Source organism: Netta rufina, assembly GCF_964035555.1.
Source record: "Netta rufina genome assembly, chromosome: 6".
NCBI classification, from domain to species: Eukaryota; Metazoa; Chordata; class Aves; order Anseriformes; family Anatidae; genus Netta; species Netta rufina.
Window position 1 is genome coordinate 1,120,003 of NC_140129.1, and position 18,221 is coordinate 1,138,223.

The window sequence follows — 18,221 nt, forward strand, 5'->3', positions numbered from 1 at the left end:
TTTACAACTGAAATTGTATACCAGAAAAATGAGTTCTCTTCACATATTTAAATTATGCTGAAGTATATTGGAAGTCATATTAGGATAAGGTAGTTAGTGCTGAGTGAAACGTACCCATTTGCTTAGTAAATACGGCAGAACAGTAAGTTTTAATTTCTATGTATTACACAGAGCAAGTTATTTTGGTGCGTAGTGTCTGCAAATTAGTTAATTCTTCAATATGATTAAGGTATTTTGGTATTTTCATGTACTTTTAAGCAGTTGGGTACTTTTTAAAGCTTTACAGTAATATTTTTATTTAGAGTCAAAAGTGAATAATAAAGTATACTTTTAAGAAATGACAAGTCATGCAAGACCACCAGCAAATAATAGCTATTAAATCTTTAAGTAATACGATACAATATCTCTTAAAAGCAACACACATTCTTGATTCAATAGAATGCTAGCAGGGCTTTAAAGGACTGGGCTGACAGTTTCCCCTGTACTTTAAAAGACGGTACAGCAAGTGCACGTGTGTATCTTGTTTTCTTTCAGCAGACAGAAGTTGAGGAAATTGCTCTGGCTACATTTTTTGATCCTTTCATAAAAGCATAATAAGACCAAAGAAACACGCTTTTACATGTGACATACTTTAATACGCATATTGTAAGTACAGAAGACCATTGCCCGTTCTGTACATTTTAGTAATGAAAAAGCAGCAAGTTGTCATGTTTGACCTTTAGTGATGGCCTCCGTTCTTCTTTGGGGGAAAAAGTGTATACTCGATGCCAAGAGCAATCACAAAAGCTCCAAATCCCCACTTGAGTCCTCTAGTGAAGACTTCCATTAAGGTGACAGGTTTTGCATAGCCACCCATATACCTCCAGACTTCATTACTAAAAGAGAAATAAAACCAAAAGAATACAACAGGATCAGTGGAGCCACTGTGATAAATATAACAATATATTTGTTTGGAAAAAAATGTTGATTCAACTTAGATATGCATTGAAACTGTAACATTTCTATCATTTAAGTACTGAAGTAACTGAAGTTAATGACATCAACTCTAAGCTGTTACACCTATTAATCTACATGAGGTACAAATAACATCGACAAACAACACAATTCTAGTATGAGACTCGTCTCCCCAAACTGGTTGCATGTTTTCACTCTGAATCAAAATCAACCCACCGACCCTTGTAAGGGATAGAGTAACCACAAAGACTTGTCACTGTGCTATACATCTAGAATAATTTAATCTTGAAGGGTAAGTTTTTCCAGACATAGAAAACATCCCAGTGTGGAGACACTTTGTTATACAACAGAATGCTTAACTATGTTAGGTAAGTCAGAAAAGTCTACTAAAACTGATTTTAGAAAGATGAAGATATGATGTTTTGCTAAAAAGTTATAATATTTACAAAGCTGATGCTCTTGTATCACTGTTCTTAATGCATTGTTATTGTAATGTTAGTCACTGCTGTGACTGACTACAACCAACTACTAGATTATGCTGTGTAGTTCAACCAGCATAATCTACAGAAATCTATAGAAAACGGTCTCTAAGGACACCAAGTCATTAAGAAAAAGGAAAAATCCACGTTTACATAGACACAAAAAATCAGAACCATCATTTTGGTGGGAGATAAGAGATTTTAACAAGGGGGTCAGGTATTTATGTTCATAGATCATATTCTCTTGTGCAAATGGTTTCTGTGACTCAGGATGAAAGAATATTGACATGGTGGAGTGTTTTCTAGTTGCTGTTACAGGATACCTATTGAAAAGATGTAGGTTTCCAAATATGACATCTTTCACACAGCTTATTCCATATTAATATGTACATTTGCTACAGAGATGGAAAAAGTGCCATCAACCCCAAGCTCCTCCAGAGGTTATAGCATGCCAGAAGTTTTAAAGAGATTACTATTATCACTACAAGAAAGTGCTAACAGGTAAAGCCTCTTCTATGAATGCTCCTGAAGAAGTTGCTCATGTAGTTTTTCTTCTTACATAAGAACTGGACTACACAGCACAAAACATTTACCATTTTATTCACCAGGATTGAAGAATACTCAACCAAAATTTTACATAGTTTATGATGGGGGAACGCACTTTAAGCATTATTTTATAGCTGCCTAAATGATCCAGAATTGCTCTAGCAGAAAAAGAGGTGTCCCATTCTACAATGAATGCCAACTGAGAGGTAAAAATCTCATCTTCCATGATGTAAGTTTACCTTACCTTCCATGTTACATTTGTTTCTTAGCAAAATGAAATGCACAGTTGAATCAAATTCCACATTGTGTACTAGTATATTTCTTCTTTTCAAATAAAGGCCTCCTGTTGTTTATGAGCAATCCTATTTCTAGAATTTAAGTTCCACTGACTTCAGCAACATACGAGCACACAAACCCTGTGCTGAAAAAAAGATAGCCTTACTCACATGTGCAAAACCTAACATAGCTTAAGTGCTTTGGTGGATGAGGCCCTGGTCACAGTGCTTAATCTATATCATCAGGAAACCTCAGAAAGTACAAGGGTACCTGGCAAAAATGCAGAGGCTGATCAAGGTAACACAGTGTGTGACCTCTGTGCAAAAGAGGGAAAGACGTCACTAAAATTCTAATTTACTTAGTGTAGATGAATTTTCACAATTTTTACTAAAGAAAGTGTTGTCTGCAATGATGAAATCCAGTTGATGCTACAAGAAAACATATCAAGATAATTTTTGAGGCTCTTGCACTTACCGCGCCCATGGATCCCTAAGACCACGTTTAGCCAGCCTTTTCTGGACATCCTCTAGTGGAGTACCCTCCACCTTCCACTGCCTGTAGTCGGGGAGTTCTGTTTGGCCGTGGCCATGGCCATGTTCACTTCCATGTGCCATACCTAAAAAAAAAAAAAAAAAAAAAAAAAGATTATGAGTTTTTAGTTCTCAGGGAGTCCAGCTTATTTTCCACACACAAGGACCAATATCCTGTACAGGAAGAGTGGGGAGGTTACAAGAAATCCTACAAAACACCAGTTTCTGCGTTGTGAACAGCGCACCTTTGTTCAAAGAGTTAAGAAACTGCATAGCATTTCAGAAGTTGGTGATAAAGAACAGCAAACTGTGCTAGATTGTATTATTTCCCATATAGTAACAGTATTCTGTCTGAAAACCTGCATGGTTGGTTTATTTATTATCAGCAATAGCCACATGTCTACAGGCAAGAGTCCTCATATAAAACCATTTCCAAAGAATTAACAGCAACATTATGTAATTTAAGTGTTTTGTTTTCTCCTAATAAAAAGACCATCAATAGACCTTAAAATACATAGCATAGTATAACATAAACATTGCCTAGGAACATGAAGAAAATCAAACAACCTAGGAGGCTAAGATAATAGTTCATCCAAGTTTGATATCAGAGTGCCTATATACACATCACATATAAATATTTCAGAGTCATAGTTTGTAGTTTAAATACTCCACATTGGACTTTTTTAAATATGCCATTTAAGAAACTGCATTACAAGTTGAGACTTGTAATGACTAGCTTAGTTGAGACTATTTTACTGGCTGAGTTGACACATAGTCTCAAGCCAGTACAGTCTCTCAAGTTGAGACTTATAATGATTGTAATGAATGGCTTAGTTAAGACTAGCCAATAAAATATCCTTATTTGTATATTTAGAATTTAGAAGTGTGATGTGGATTGAGCAGTATCAAACTAACTCCATAACTAGAAAATCCTAGATAGAATATAAAACCAAGTAATTTTAAATTAGTGACCTATGTGCACACTTACAGAATACTGTTATACTATGGCTTATCCCAGCTCCTTTAAATAACTGGAATCCAAAGACATCACAAAATTTGAATTACTCAAACAACATAATTGAATGTACGTGCACTAACTTGTCAGTTTAACTTCAAATTTAAAAAAATGCAGTAGAAGATGATTCAGATGTAAATATAAAAGAATAGGGCATTACAGTAGACATTAAAATCACAGAATCCTTATCCAATGGTAGCTTGTTACAAGCACTTATGCATATATATCAAATATTTAAACCATGCAGAACTACTAGCTTTAAATCCAGCCATAGTAGCATATTAAACATGTAGAAGATGTTCACATTACAACAGAAATCAGATTTTTAATCCTCCGCACTCCACCATCTGTTTAGTAATAAGTTTGGTCAAACCTACTTGAAAAGAAAATATAAAAGTAGACTTTTCCAATTAAAGGCAATATTTGTTTTAATAAAGTGGTGCAGATATTATGCACATTAGTTGAAAATGGCAAGTTAAAAACGGCAAGTTTTCCATTTTATAAAGCATAGAACTGTTTAAACTTATTTCGATCTTAGCATAAAAGCAGTAGGGAAGACTAATGTGAGGTATGTAGTTAAGCTACACAGGAACTGTTAACTTTCCATTCACATCCTTATTATCCACTGCTGAAAAACAATAAAACAATGACATAAATCTTAGACGGCTGAGCTGGCTATCCAAACAAAGAATTAAGAACTCTATATAAGGCTGGGCAGCATTGTTACTGCAGCAGTATGTATTTTGTAGCTCAGGGCAATCCTTCAATTTTCATTACTGACAGTGAAACTAGCATTTCTCAGGTGCTAATACTAAACTAAGAATTAACTGGTGGCATCAGCTGAAACTTTAGAATAAGAATTTAATGTTGTTGACTCAAAATTTGAACACCCAGATCTAGCAGAAAAAAAAGATGGATAATCAATTAAAGCACCCTGTGATGAAACTATCTTGTTTCCTAGTACAAAGCATACGGACTGGAAGCTGTTAAAAGTCACACTTATTAAAGCATTGTCAACATTTATACTGTACAAATACTGATTTTGTTTAAACATGGCTTTTTTTTTTTTAATTCGTATTTTGAAGTTCCATCTTCTTTAAAAGTAGGCAAGAATTGACTAGTTTTGACATTTGCTTGAACAGCTTTCATTTCTTGCAGTCACTATGAATATTTCAGAATTTTAAGTCCTAAAATGTCAGGATACAAAAAGCATAGTCTTTAAAACTGTGCTACAGATGCAGATACAACTACGTTTAGAATTTAGTGTGTTCAAAGATTATGAGGTTTTAGGGTTGGTAATAGATATTAGCTCGGACAAGCTTACATTTTGTCTTTGTACAATAATATAGCCACTACTTATTCTTCAGAATCTAGAAAGAGTACAGTTTTATTCATCTTTATGGAATATTTGCCATCTAATCTAGAAATTTTAGATGCACAGCTCCAAGTGCATGATAGACTTCACATTTTCTCCTGTGAGTTTTAAAGAAACAAATGTGCAAATCTGTTAAACTAGGAAAAGCAACGGCTTGTTTGTATCAAATTACATTAACACTCTTATACTGAAAGTGCTTTGAAGCCCTGATTTAAGTAATAGATTAAGAGATTTCCAAGGTGTAAGCAATTCATTTGATTATCTAAGCAGCCATATTGAAGGCTAGAGCGACGCTGCCTTGTAAGTTGTTATCACCATTACATTCATCAAGCAGCTGTATGTTTTCTTATATTATGTAGTATCAGGAAAAAACAAGAAAATACTAGTTCTCATTAGAAGACTGATAAAGGCAGATGGGAACGTGAACATTTTCAGTGAAACCACAAATGGCTAAAAGAAAATAACGTGAATTTCCCATCTTAACGCATATCTAGTAGTGAAGAGCTAATGCAGTACTCCCCATTTTCAGGAAAATTAAAAACACAGCTTCAAAGCCTGTGACTCCTGAAGAACCCTGGCTGTGGGGGCAAGAACGAGGGAGTAGAAAATCTTAACGAGAGCTGTACCACAGCCTATTGCTACCTACCCCCTATCCCTGAAACAAAACAACACAACACAAACAAAAGCCCTCCTACAAATATTTGCCCTTTTCCCAGAGGGCGCTTTCTGGGCACACGCACGCCCAGCCCCACCAGCACGCCCGGGGGCGGGCAGCGCCGCGGGCCGGTGCCCCCGCAGTCCCCGCTGCCGGCCGCCCTATACCTGCCCGCTCCGTGCCCCGCCACCAGGACACAGCCACCCGGAAGCGGAAGGCAGCGGCTGCTCCTGGCACTGCAGAAGCCGGGGCCGGCTGCAAGAACTCCGCGTGCGTCTCGTTCCGCACCGCTTTGTTCCTGCCGGGCGAGAGGAGGGGGAAGCACGCGGCCAATCAGCGCGGGGCTTGTTGGGCGCGGAAGCAGCCCAATGGGCGGGTGCGTTGTTGAGTTGCGGGGTCGGTAGCGGCTGGAGGAGAGGTGAGGGGGCGGTGGGGCCGCTCCGCTCGGCTCGGGACCGGAGTAGTTGGGTGGTGGCGGGCGGGGCCTTGGTTGGGCCGGTACCGAGCGCTCCCTTCCTTTTCCTCTTCCTTTTCCCTTTCCGTTCTGCGTTGACTGTCGGCTGGTGCCTGCGCCCTGGCAGGGACTGAAGCGCGCAGGGGCTGTGAGTGCTGGGGCGCGAACCGTCCCTGCCGCCGCCGCCTTCTGAGGGGAGTGGGGCCGCCCCTGCGGCCTCCCTCGGGGCATCGCGCTTATGTAAGCACTGGGCCCGCGCGCCCCCCGCCTGGCCGCTGCACGCTGTCGGGTCTCTACTCGACGCGGGCAGGAGCTGGGGATGCTCGCGAGCCCGGCCGGTGCCTGCCGCTGGATGCGTCCTAAAAGGGCATCGCTATTTGTTTCCCTAGGAGAAGCGTGGAGGCTGCCTGAAATTCTGGAACTGTGCTGAAAGGTAACTGGAAGTTAAGGGTTTTCTTCAGACCTGCGTTTCTACTGAGGTTACTGCTTTGTTACATTCAGTATCTGTTCCTGGAGAGCTCGGAGTTTGGCGTGCTGTGGCTATATAATTATGAAGTGTTGATTGCGTGACTATATGAATAGTATTTTTTTATATATATATATTTTTAATGTATGCTTAGAGGTTGAGTACGTTGTGCCCTTTATCTGGAAAGAAACTGATAAAGGTAACCACTCAGTCACTGACTTACAAAAGCTTACACCATTTCTCTATTCTAGATACTACTCTAATATTATTTCTTTATAGCATAACAGAAACTTAAGGATACTGATTATTGACATGCTTATAAGAGTGAGAATAAACGCTATTTTATAACGTGGTATTGACAGAATTTTAGGACAGACTGCATTTTTGATTTTTGTTTTTAGTATCTGATGAAAAGATATTTCTGGGTTTCAGTTTTTTAAAAGGGATATTGGGAGAGCATGAGAAGGGTTCCAGAAAAAATGCCGTTATCATGTTATTAACAGTGAAACTATTCTAAATAGTGTGCCATCTGTTTAATCTGGACTGCCTGTGTCTGGTTTCAGCACTGAATGTTTTTCCCTGGGAGGTAAAGTCTGCAAGATATGTCAGAGTGAGAGGAGATGTGTTTGTTTTTCTCTAACGTGTTGGAAAATGGAACTGGGGAAGGATTCTGTATTTGTTGGGTACCAGGGAGTTAAATCTCTATCACACGGACAATGATCTCTCTGATACCCGTGAAGTATTTTTCCATTCTTGTAGTGGCAGAAAGCTACCGGCTATGTGCTCAGCATCTAGTGTTGCTGTGGAATGTTGATATTTTCCTTAGAAATATTTTTTAGTGATCTCTAAGCATGTTAGATACCAAACAAAATAATTTTCTTTTTGATGGAAAAACGTAAGGTCGTGGTCTTGTATTTTATTTTGTTTGCTTGTTTTGTTTTTCATAGTGTATCTAAGTATGGCTTGATGATTTATCCATGAAGCCATACTTTATTGGTATAGCTGAGTCTATCAGCTTCTATGTTCAGTACTGATCACAGCGGATTGACTTTGTGTGACCCACTGTAGTCAAACAGAATTATAGTGGAGGAGTACACTCTGCAAGATTCACCTTCAAAAACACTGTAAATTTCAGGTGTGAACAAGGTTTTGGTATCTATTTCCTCCCACCCAAGTACATAAAACCTCTTGATAGGACTAACTTTGTGCAGTTTATTGATTTGCTCTAAAATGAGATTGCTTAATGTCTTGCTTCCTAAATTTCCTTTTCTTTCAGTATTTGTTGTACTCTTTCTTTCCAAAATAGAAGACTGCAGATATGAGGGATGTGATGCTTTAGGGATATAGGAAGCTTTCTGAAGCTGTGTCTTCATGAAATAAGTGAGTTTGGATAATTTTAAGGGACCTCAATGTCTTATTACAGCCTGTTGAGTAAACTTCAGTATAGTTACTCACTTGTTAAGGCTGGAACTACAGTGTAGACAAGGAGCTAACATGAAGAGGAGAAATTTTTATCTTGTGTAGAACATACGGGATATTCTTTAGGAAGAGATGGTCATTGGGATTCTGTGTACAAATAATCAGTACTTTTTATGGTTTACTCAGTTGCTTTTTTTTTCCTCTTTGCTACTATTCTTGGTGGTGATAATTTCTGAAAATTAAGTGTTCTAGGACACAGTTACATTAGTGTCTATCCAGCTACTCTAGTTGTGATTAGCTGGTGTTCTTGCTTATGCTAGTAGGTTAAGGGAAGGTGTCAAGGTGTTCTTGATAGCTTTCAGAAACCCATGTTTACATAAATTTTTGTTGATATATGTTCTAGATTAACAGATTCATTGTTGGTACTATTCTTCTCTGCCTGTGCACACTTTCTCCTTATCAGTGATCTGTATGCTCTTTCAGATTACTTACTGGAGTAGAGAGCTGCATGACAGACAGTGACTTGAATTTTTTTTTCAACTTTGACATGACAAGAGGTGTGTTTTGTGTTTTTTGTGTTTTTGTTTTTTTTTCCACTTAATGTCTTAATTCAAGTATGTACTTGAATTGCGTAAAACTAAATACTACGTATTTTTCTCCTGAAATCGCATGTTACTTTCTCAGGCTTTTTGTTGGTTATTTATACTTCATTGGAAGCCTGTTGTTATTCAAATAAAATTGTTATTCCTGCTCTAATTGCTGTAATGATGAAAAAAGTTTTTCCTTAGTCCACCTTGGTTTCTTTAGATATTTAAAAAAAAAAAAAAAAAGGCTATGAAAGGCGGGAAAGTAAGTTATCTTTTCAGGCTGCAGTAGAGCTATTTCATGGATTGTATTATAATGTTCACTCCTCTTTAGGAGGAATGATATGCTCATGCAATACTGTTAGTTTCCTTCTGTATTTTGGCAATCCAGAGATCATTCTTCACAGGAACAACTGTACTGGATTAATCTGCTATCCTATCTTGAAGTCTAAAGCTCTTGAATCCTGGTATGTGACAAGACCATTGTTTCAATCCTGCTTGTTCCCCAGGGCTAAACAGTAGTTGACAGCAGATGCTCTATTCTTATTCTCTTTTCTAGGCAAGTGTATCAGGTTACTCCTTAGGTCAGCTCTCCCAGTCTCTGAAAGGAGATGCTTTGTGTAGCTTTTACTTCCATTAATGTACTTAATTTTTTAAAACTCTTGAGTCCATGTATGGTTTTTGAATCAACAAGCATCAGTATATATCTTGTGTTGTGTGAATAACTCATTCCTCTGTTCTGTTTTGAACCTGTTATCTGAGAACTTCATAAGACACCCTTGTTTCCTGTAGGAGGAGGGATGGAATTATTTGGCTATTTCCCAGACAGTTTGATACGAGTTTAGAATCTTTAAAATCAAGTTAATATGCCTAGTCAAACACTTTCATGGGCAGGAAAAGAATTTTAGCTTTCGTTTTTTCATTTTTTGTTTGTTCCTTTGTGTTAAGATATTAGTTTATTTCTGGCAGTGAAGCTGAAGGCTTCCTCAGCTGATTCCCAGTGAAGGCCATCTGTGCCATAGGAATTACCATTTAGGAAGAAGTCCTGTGACTCCTGGGGAGAAAGTGATCTAAGCAGACAGAGACAGTCATCAATTGTGGGTTTTGGTTTGCTGCTTCAGTCAGGTATTTTCATTTACAAATGGCACAGTTACAAGAAATAATTTTTATTTAATGCTGTTTTTAGCTGTGCTTCCTTTGCAGCTGTTACCTTGTAGTAGATAAAATTTCATGCAGAATTTTGTTCAAGCAAACATTAACTTCTGAGTTGCATAATTTGCTCAGAGATTTCATGTAGGCTCTAAAGGTAACTGTAAAATAGTGATGATGACTTTAGGAAATATTTGTAGGTGTTATGCATTATCTGACTAATCTTATTTCTCCTAAACCTTTCTTTTGCTGTCTTTTTGGCAAAAACTGAGATTCTTAAATAATGGGATCACTGGAGGGCTGAGGTTGGAAGGGACCTCTGGAGGTTATGTAGTTCAGCCCCTTTGTTCAAAGCAGGGCCTACTATAGGGTAGGTTCCTCAGGACATTGTCCCCTCAGATTTTGAGTATCTCCAAAGGCAGAGACTTCACAGGCTCTTTAGGTAATCTCTTCTGGTGTTTAAACCACCTCACTTTAAAGTTTATTTTCTTATGTTTAAATGTATTTTCTTATATTTCAGTATGTGTGCAGATAGATGGAAATATTTTGAGTGTGAAAGTGTTCTTAGTTTGTGCTTGTATCACTAAATGAAGATAACGTAGTTAGTTGGTTGAACTTTTCTCTCCGTGTCTTTTCTTGGATAATTCATTAACAAGACAAATAATTTGAAATTTATTTTTTTTTAACTTTTATCACAGAACATACATACGTGAGTGATTCTTTTCCCCACCCCTATAGAATTCTGACCTTAGTCCTTAAACGTAAAGCATGAGGTCATGAGTTTGAGAGGTACTTCTGATGAAATAGAAATGTTGTTATATAGTAAAAACCAAATTCGCTATTGCCAGCAGCACCACAGAGAAGAAAATATATAAACATAGATCAGGATCGGGTGCTGGCCAAAATAATACACAGTCTGCAAACTGTTCCAACACATGCTGCAAGTTATCAATAATTAATAGAAGTTTTGTATTGTAAGGAGAATTACAGTGTGACCATTAGTCATTCTTCTGTTAGCATTAAATCTTTTGCCAAATAAAAAACACTACACCCAAATTCTTTATGTATTCAGTTTTCCTTGGAGCCAAAAAACTTAGAAAAGGTATGTTACAGATGTTTATTGTATGGCATTTATGTTCGTATATTGTGTCTTAGGAGTAATAAATTATGTGGTTATTGAACATATTTGTTTAATAAACCATGGAGCTACTTTTGAACTAATTTGCATATTTTAATTTTGTGCTATTGTAGTATATCTAGGTATAATGCACCCTTCTGGTATATTAGGCTGAACTCTGTTACAGTGTTTGTTACTCTGCTGCTGTGAGATGTCCTTTTCCTCTAAAGTTGTGTGTTTCTCATCTAGATTCAAATTGAAAATGCTTCGGGGAATAAAACTGACTTAGCTATCTACTTAAATAGAAATTTAACCAGGAGTCACAATTCAGGTGATCTGTAAAACAATGGTTAGTGTCAAGTCACCTTTTTGTTTTTTCTTTGATTTCTGCTCTGCAGGCAGTGTGGCTTGCTCCTGTTGGCTACTGCTTATGTCAGTTCTGCTGCCTTGACCTCTTGGTCTTGACCTCTTATTCTGTAGAGCAGTATGTATACTATGGTTCAAAAGTATTAGTTTACTTTTGACTGGAATATGGAGAACCAGAGATATTTGGAAGATTGGACTGGGTAGTGGACTAAAATGTCTATTGCAAAGTGTTGAACTTTATTTTTCTCCCAGTATGGAATACTGGGAATTGTCAAATTCCCTGGCTACGTAATCCTGTTCAGCACAAGACCTGATGGAGGTTGATGGAGCAGTTAAAACCTGTTAAAACTCTCTTCCAAGAATTTGTTCTTTCTGCATGGTTTGGGGGTTCTCTCTGCAGGACAGAGTACTTACACAATATAGAGTTAGATAATAACTGATTAGAGTTAGAAAATAACTGATTTTTGCAGTCCAGAAATGCTAAGTCTATATTCTTGTGTGTAATCGGAGTAATTTAGTTAACTTTATTATATTTTTTATTTTACTGTGATTCTTCAGTAAACTGAAATGGTTAGGTCTTTATTGGTGTCTACATTCTGTGTGGTTTGTGAGTTCTTTAAATAGTTATGTTACTGTTCCACTGAAGTATCTTTAAGTGAGATGTATGATATGGACATTTATACAGGCTGTATGACTAGTTTGCTGATTTGTACAGGGCAGTGCTGGTACTTCGTTTTTTTTGTTTTTTTTTTTTTTTTTTCTCTTCCCATTCTCTCTATTTAGTAGTTGTGTTTGGGGTTGTCTTCCCTTCTGCCCTGCCTTGGCATATATTAGAGGTGAGGGGAACCAGTCTATATCTGTAAGGAGTGAAAGAAATTCATTTCCTTTTTGTTCAGATGGGTTGGCATGTGCGTACTGTTTCTGAGAGTTCTGGTATCTGTTTCTTCTTTCTGTCTCCTTCAGTTTTGAGAATACCCTGAGCTTTAGAAGAAGCTGGAGACCAGCCCCTCTGCATGTTTGCCTCTGTTCTGATTTGGAATAGGGCCACAAGGTAGAAAACCTGATTTAGAAAGTATATAGTATAACAGTAATAGTATAAGGGTAAGGGGAAGGTAAGTTAATATTTTTTCAAACTCTTAATATTCTAATAACAGCAATGAGATAAACAGATGGTTGGTAAAAATCCATTTCCTTCAATAAAATTACACAAGAAGTGAGTGAGGAATCTTTTAAGTAATATTAATGTGCCCTTTTACATAAAATGTAAAGCATGCTGATGAAGGATTTATTCTAGAAGAAGTTTCTATTCCTCTGTATGGGTAACAGTGGAGAACTTGCCATTGCTTTTTTAAAGACATTCAGTTGAGCTGCAACAGCATGAGCTAAATATGGACATAGGAGACCAAGGGGAGTTTAGATCTGGAATGGAAAAATGACTAGTTCCTTATGTGTGTGGAATTATTTTTTTTTTTTAAGAAAAAAAAGCTGTTTGCGTCTTGTTCTTGGCGCAGATCTTAGTCAAAATTGCCGGGCTTCAAAAGCTTCTTTTAGATTACAATTATGAAATAGAATGGACACATAATTAGCAATAGAGAAACCATGATATGTGGTGATAACTTGATCTTGTCAATGTTATATCTGTGCATTAGTTTCAAATAGTGACATCCTAAGTTTCTAGAATTTATTAAACTACATTTCTGGTAATTTTTTTGGAAGATAACAGAATGAGGTGCTGTCTTTGTAAGGTTTCATGCAAGCCATTCTCATAGCTTAATGAACTGCAATAGACCGCAGCACTAATCTCTGCCTTGTCAGAGTAGCAAGAACTTCATGCAAGTCTCTTAAGCAATAAAGTCTCTTAAACAATTAAGTATTACCTATAGAAAAACAAGTAGAGCTGAGCATCTTGGAGTGGAAGCTAAGTTGAATGAAAGAAGAAATACCTGAAATAACAAAGTAATTTAAGCTAAGTGTTTATTAAACTGTATTTCTAAGCTGTTTAATTTCATAGTTGTTCTGTGACAGCAATTCTTCCTTTAAAACAAGATTTTCTTTATCTTCTCACCATAAAGAGTGTTAGAACTTGAGAGAGCAAATACAGACTTCAAAATAACTTGCCCTGACTGTTAGCCCAGCCTCTTCAGCTGATTACTGCAATGTGAATGGTTTAGGCACAGTTTAACGTCCAAAGGACAGGTTTGAGAAATGACTAAGAAAGTCATTTGACTTTCTTGCGAGGGTATCGAGTGGACTAGGAATATTCATAGTAGTCCTAGTGAAAATAACTGCTAATATCAGAAAGTCTGTTTTTCTGTGTCAGTGGTAAAAATACGCAGTCATTCTTTGTACATGCAGAAATGAAACTTTGTTCGTTTGTTAGTTGCTTCAGCCATAGAAGAGAGCAGATGCTTTTGGGACATGCAGGTGTTACTGCACTGAACTCTTTACTGTGAGAGAGTGCTTTTTTTTTTTTTTTTTTTTTTTTTTAAAAGTTCTGTGTATGTTAAATCCTTGCTAGCAACAGGTCTACTATGTTTTTTTAGCAGTTATTTTTCAGAGTTAATATGGAAAAATCTAAAACTACTGCACCAATTTCCTTCTTAATTGAAGTTAAAGTATTGGCATTTTATGCCTGATTTTCAACTTGCCAAGTTAGCTCAAATAAAATTTCTGGAATTTAAAAACAAAAACCAACCAACCAAACCCAAAACTGTTGGAAATACTCCTGTAAATTGCATAATAATTTCTATAAATTAACTGTATTTTTTTTTCCTAGCCACTTCAGTGTTTATCTTGAGTAAAACTCATGATACTAGAGCAGAGAAAAAAATGTGCAACTATGGAATTTCACAGTTGTGCACAAATTCCTAATCAGGTTAAGGTTTGTGGATGTATTCCAGACTGAGTTAGGGGTCAATGGGCAGTACTAATTGGCACTGATGCTGCTGAAATTGTGTAATCAAGTATTGTGCTGATTGTCACAGGGTGTTGTCGTCCCTTCACCTCCTCGCCCTTGTCCCCGTCTTTATTTAGCAATGTATATTAATCAAATGTGCAAAGGTTGTGTTTGGCTTGTTTCCTCTGTGCCCTTTTTCTCAGACTTGAGGATACTGATCAATGCTAAAGACAACATGACTTCATGTGAGAAAAGTAGAAGAAAGTTCAAAGAAACTTGTGTAAAGATTAGGATGCCTCTAGATGTTTATTTCATGTAATAAATTAAGATTTAAAGTGTGCTGCAGAAAGCTTTAAAATGATCTATAGATCATTGAGAATACAGCTTCCCTTTTTTTTGCCAGCTGCTGGAAAAGAACTTCTCTAGTACTGCTGCTTGTCCTTTTACCAAAATGTTTTGTAGGTATGTTACCACATTTGGCTAGTGGAGATATGTGTGGGTATGACAGTCAACTGCTTATCTCTTCTAATAATGCTTCCATGATGATAACATACTAGACATTGTATTTGATAGCTTATTTTAATACAAGTTTTTTGATTTTTTGTGAGATGTGGGAGGGAGGAAGGACAGATAAATCAACATTATTATGCTGGTTAGGAAACCTTAATCACACCTTAAAGAGTTTTCAGCTTTAGCAAGTTTTGAGGTATTTCAAATTCATGTTCCAACAGGTAGGGTTTGATAGGCAAAAGTATTTTTTCCTGCATCTTTTGTCTTTACTAAAGCAGAATTTCCCAATAGTTCACAGAAATAGCAATAAAATAACTATTACTGGAATGCTGTATAATGTGTTGGCTTTGAATTGATTTGTAAGATTGTGATGATTATAATTTGTCTATGTGAATGCAGACTGTATAACTTTCTGAAATATGGAATATTGCTATTAGAAAATTGTCTCTGTGGGCATTTGCCTTGAATCTATGAAAAATTAAAAAAGTTTTAGCATTTTCTTCTTTATTGCTTGAAAATGTTTGAAGTTAGGATCTTTATTTATTGGTTTTAGTTACTCAAGTGACACAAGACTGATTAGAAAACAAAATCATTAAAATATAGCTACAAAAGTCTTCTTATTATTCCAGTTGAATAGCTGGAAGATAAGACAAAAAGCATAAGGATTTTTTTCTGCCCCAAGTATGAAACTCCTACTGCTCACTGATAAGAAATGATTATTGCGTAATCATATTAAGTACAAGTGTGTACATAATTATAAGTACCAGGGTACTGGGTATAGATTTGTATTTTGTTCAGAACAGTGTTCTCACACACTGACGTACTCACACTTGGACTATGTGAGTTGGACTTTTTGTTGGTGTGTGCATCTTATCAACCTTTTCAAGAGGTTGCTCAATGCTGTGCAGGTACATTGTCTGCATGCCAGTAACTTCAGTGTTCCTAAAACTTCTGAGTTGCCTTTGAAAGACAGTCCGTGCCTATTTTGTGAATCATGATGTATGAAGGGTATTAGAGGAGTATATTCCTTGCAGCAGAAACGTATAACATAAAAATCTCATGTGCCTGGTGCTTGCACTTCAGTATGCACTCACTATTCCTATCAGCACAATTCCATATAGAAATGGAACAGTGATATATTTAAAAGGCTGTTTAATTAAAAATAGGCTTTGATTATTTTTTTTTCTGATGTATTTGAAGGGGATAAACCAAATTTGCTGTACTGCCAATATAATTAAAAAAAAAAAAAAAAAAAAGTGTAAGGTCAGAAATGTTATCTAGATGGGCAGCATGACTTACCAGTAGAAGAATAAGGAAACTGTTTATGTTGAGTATATTTCATGTGGATAAGTATATATTTTAAGTGGACGTGCTATATAGAATTTGTTAAAGACCCTTTTGCTTAATGTTTCAAAAAGTAGTAGTATAACTCTTTGACGTGTCTGCATTTAAGGCCATCTCTGGTCTTTTTCCAAAGGTGGATTTACTCAGGAAGACTTGAGGGAAGAAAAAACATAATTCTACCATTGCTTTTGAAGACAGTTTTTAGCAGAACTATTTAGTATTACAAACAAAACTCCAGGGCTTCCCTGTGTATGGGTGAGGTTATGTAAAAATGGCTGAATTTTAGAACTTTGAGACCTCAGTGATCATTCCTGCTTTTGTGTTTTATGGGTGCATGAAAATATATTTGAAAACCTAGAATGCTGTAAAATTGACAACTTGTAAAGAAATTCCATTCCTCCTTCCACACCAACCATAAACAGAAGGAAGGTTACTCAGAAGCTAGCTGCATGAATTTTCAGTGCTGTTAAATCTAATTTGTGGCAATCTCGGAAGACTACTGCCTTCTGAATGTATACTAGGACACTATTTGACAAAGCCTTTTAATTTTATTTAGGCTATGTGTAGAAAATGTTCATGAAAATTGCAGGATGCACTTAATCCCTCTCTCCTACTCCTCTTTTTCCCCATCTGCTCCTTTACGGAATTCACCAGTGGCTGATGTGGGCAATGGGGTTGTTTCAGTTGAAATCACACTCTTAACTGCTTGAACTGCTTAGTGTTTCATCAGAAAAAGTTGTGGCAATCCTAACTCCCACCCCATATTGATCTACAGCTAAGGTAAAAGAAAAGCATTGAAGAAAGTGTTGCCTAACAGAGGGCTGGTTGATGTAAATTATTTGTGCTAGGTCTAGATTATATTGCTGAAGAGACTGTATATAAAAAATTGCCCCAGAAAAAAAAGACTTACATTTCTGGTTAAATAAACAAATAAAACAAACAAAAAAAGTATGCTAGGAACTTAGTGCTCCTCACTATTTAAAAATATATATGAAAACTAAGCCACATCACACTAGAAATATTAACCAGTTCTTTCCTAGAACCAATCAATCTCTATCCTTTTCTAACATTAGTTTAAGAGTAAAAGAATAACGATGGTGTAAACTCTGTGTATTGTGTTTAACTATTGAACAGTGAAGATTAATTATTAAACTCAGACTAAAGCAAAAGAGGAAACTTGTACTGGTTTACATTTACTAGTGTTTTAATTCTCATACAGTTGCTTCACAGAGTTTATAATTCCATTGGATAGGCCACAGAATGCCAGACCATAGTAAGCTGAATTTTAGAGTTTAATGAGAATTTCTTTCAGGTGATTACAACGGTCTGTGCTTTTTTTTAGAGGCACTATTTCTTTGCCTGGTTTCCATGAAAGAGAGAGACCATCAAAGACCATATAGCCTTCAGCTCTGGAGGAATCTTGTTGAAGTTAATAGGTTTGGTCACTAGCATCAATTTATACAGGACAGTTACCTTAATGAATTGGGTCAATTGAGTGGATAGTTCATGTTGAGGTAGCTCTTGATGGATCTGTGTTGTCCAGAATTAAGATGATCAGGAACATATCTTACTTATCGCTTGTGGATTTTGTTTCATAAAATGAGATTGGTCTGATTCAAATACAAAAGAACAGTATTTTTCTTCTCATCCTGGGGGATTGTTCTTTGCAGTTCTTAGATCCCCTCTCTAACATTCAGAAAACAAATACAAGGCGGCTATACTCTGAGCAGTTTTGAGTCTGAAAGCTGAAGCATATCTTGCGTTTCTGGATTGTTGATGATACGCTGCTCCACCTGAGAAGAGCAAGCAGCCTGTGTGCGTGTCTTAAGTCCTCTTCATAGTCTACATGCAGGTTTTGATTGTTTCATGTAATCCATTGGGTCAAGTGGAAGATGTCAGTGCTGTAATGAAGTTGTTACCTTGATGAGCAGTGTTGAGATCAGTAACATTTCATGTAACTGTATGTTGCTTGTTCAGTTTGCTTTTTTGAAGTCTAGGAATTTCTAATGGAAAAGCAAGACGAGAACATCAATCAGAATGAATTTTATCCCTTAAAACCTTACATCCTAAGTGCGAATGATGTATC

General features: G+C 36.7%; 2 protein-coding genes across 4 annotated transcripts in view; one reads left to right on the plus strand and one right to left on the minus strand.

Annotated features, from left to right (window-relative positions):
- Nucleotides 1-613: 613 nt before the first annotated feature.
- On the minus strand, nt 614-6,125 carry NDUFB3 (NADH:ubiquinone oxidoreductase subunit B3). Of its 2 annotated transcripts, none has more exons than XM_084288629.1 (3): nt 5,998-6,125; nt 2,730-2,871; nt 614-875 (listed from the first exon to the last, which is right to left on the minus strand). In XM_084288629.1, exons 2-3 carry the CDS (start codon nt 2,867-2,869, stop codon nt 719-721), a joined length of 297 nt encoding a protein of 98 aa, XP_084144755.1. In that variant the 5' UTR covers nt 2,870-2,871; nt 5,998-6,125; the 3' UTR covers nt 614-718. The 2 variants fall into 2 exon arrangements, with proteins under 2 accessions (XP_084144755.1, XP_084144756.1); XM_084288630.1 differs by lacking the exon at nt 5,998-6,125 and adding an exon at nt 5,871-5,891.
- A 93-nt stretch (nt 6,126-6,218) lies between these two features.
- HYCC2 (hyccin PI4KA lipid kinase complex subunit 2) overlaps nt 6,219-18,221 on the plus strand; it is a 59,221-nt gene continuing 47,218 nt past the window's right edge. The window contains exons 1-2 of one of the 2 annotated variants that reach the window (XM_084289378.1): nt 6,219-6,248; nt 6,674-6,717. The gene's annotated coding sequence lies outside the window, so the exon portion shown is untranslated. Of the gene's footprint in view, nt 6,249-6,385; nt 6,525-6,673; nt 6,718-18,221 lie in introns of those variants that run through there. The other variant, XM_084289379.1, reaches the window with a different exon arrangement.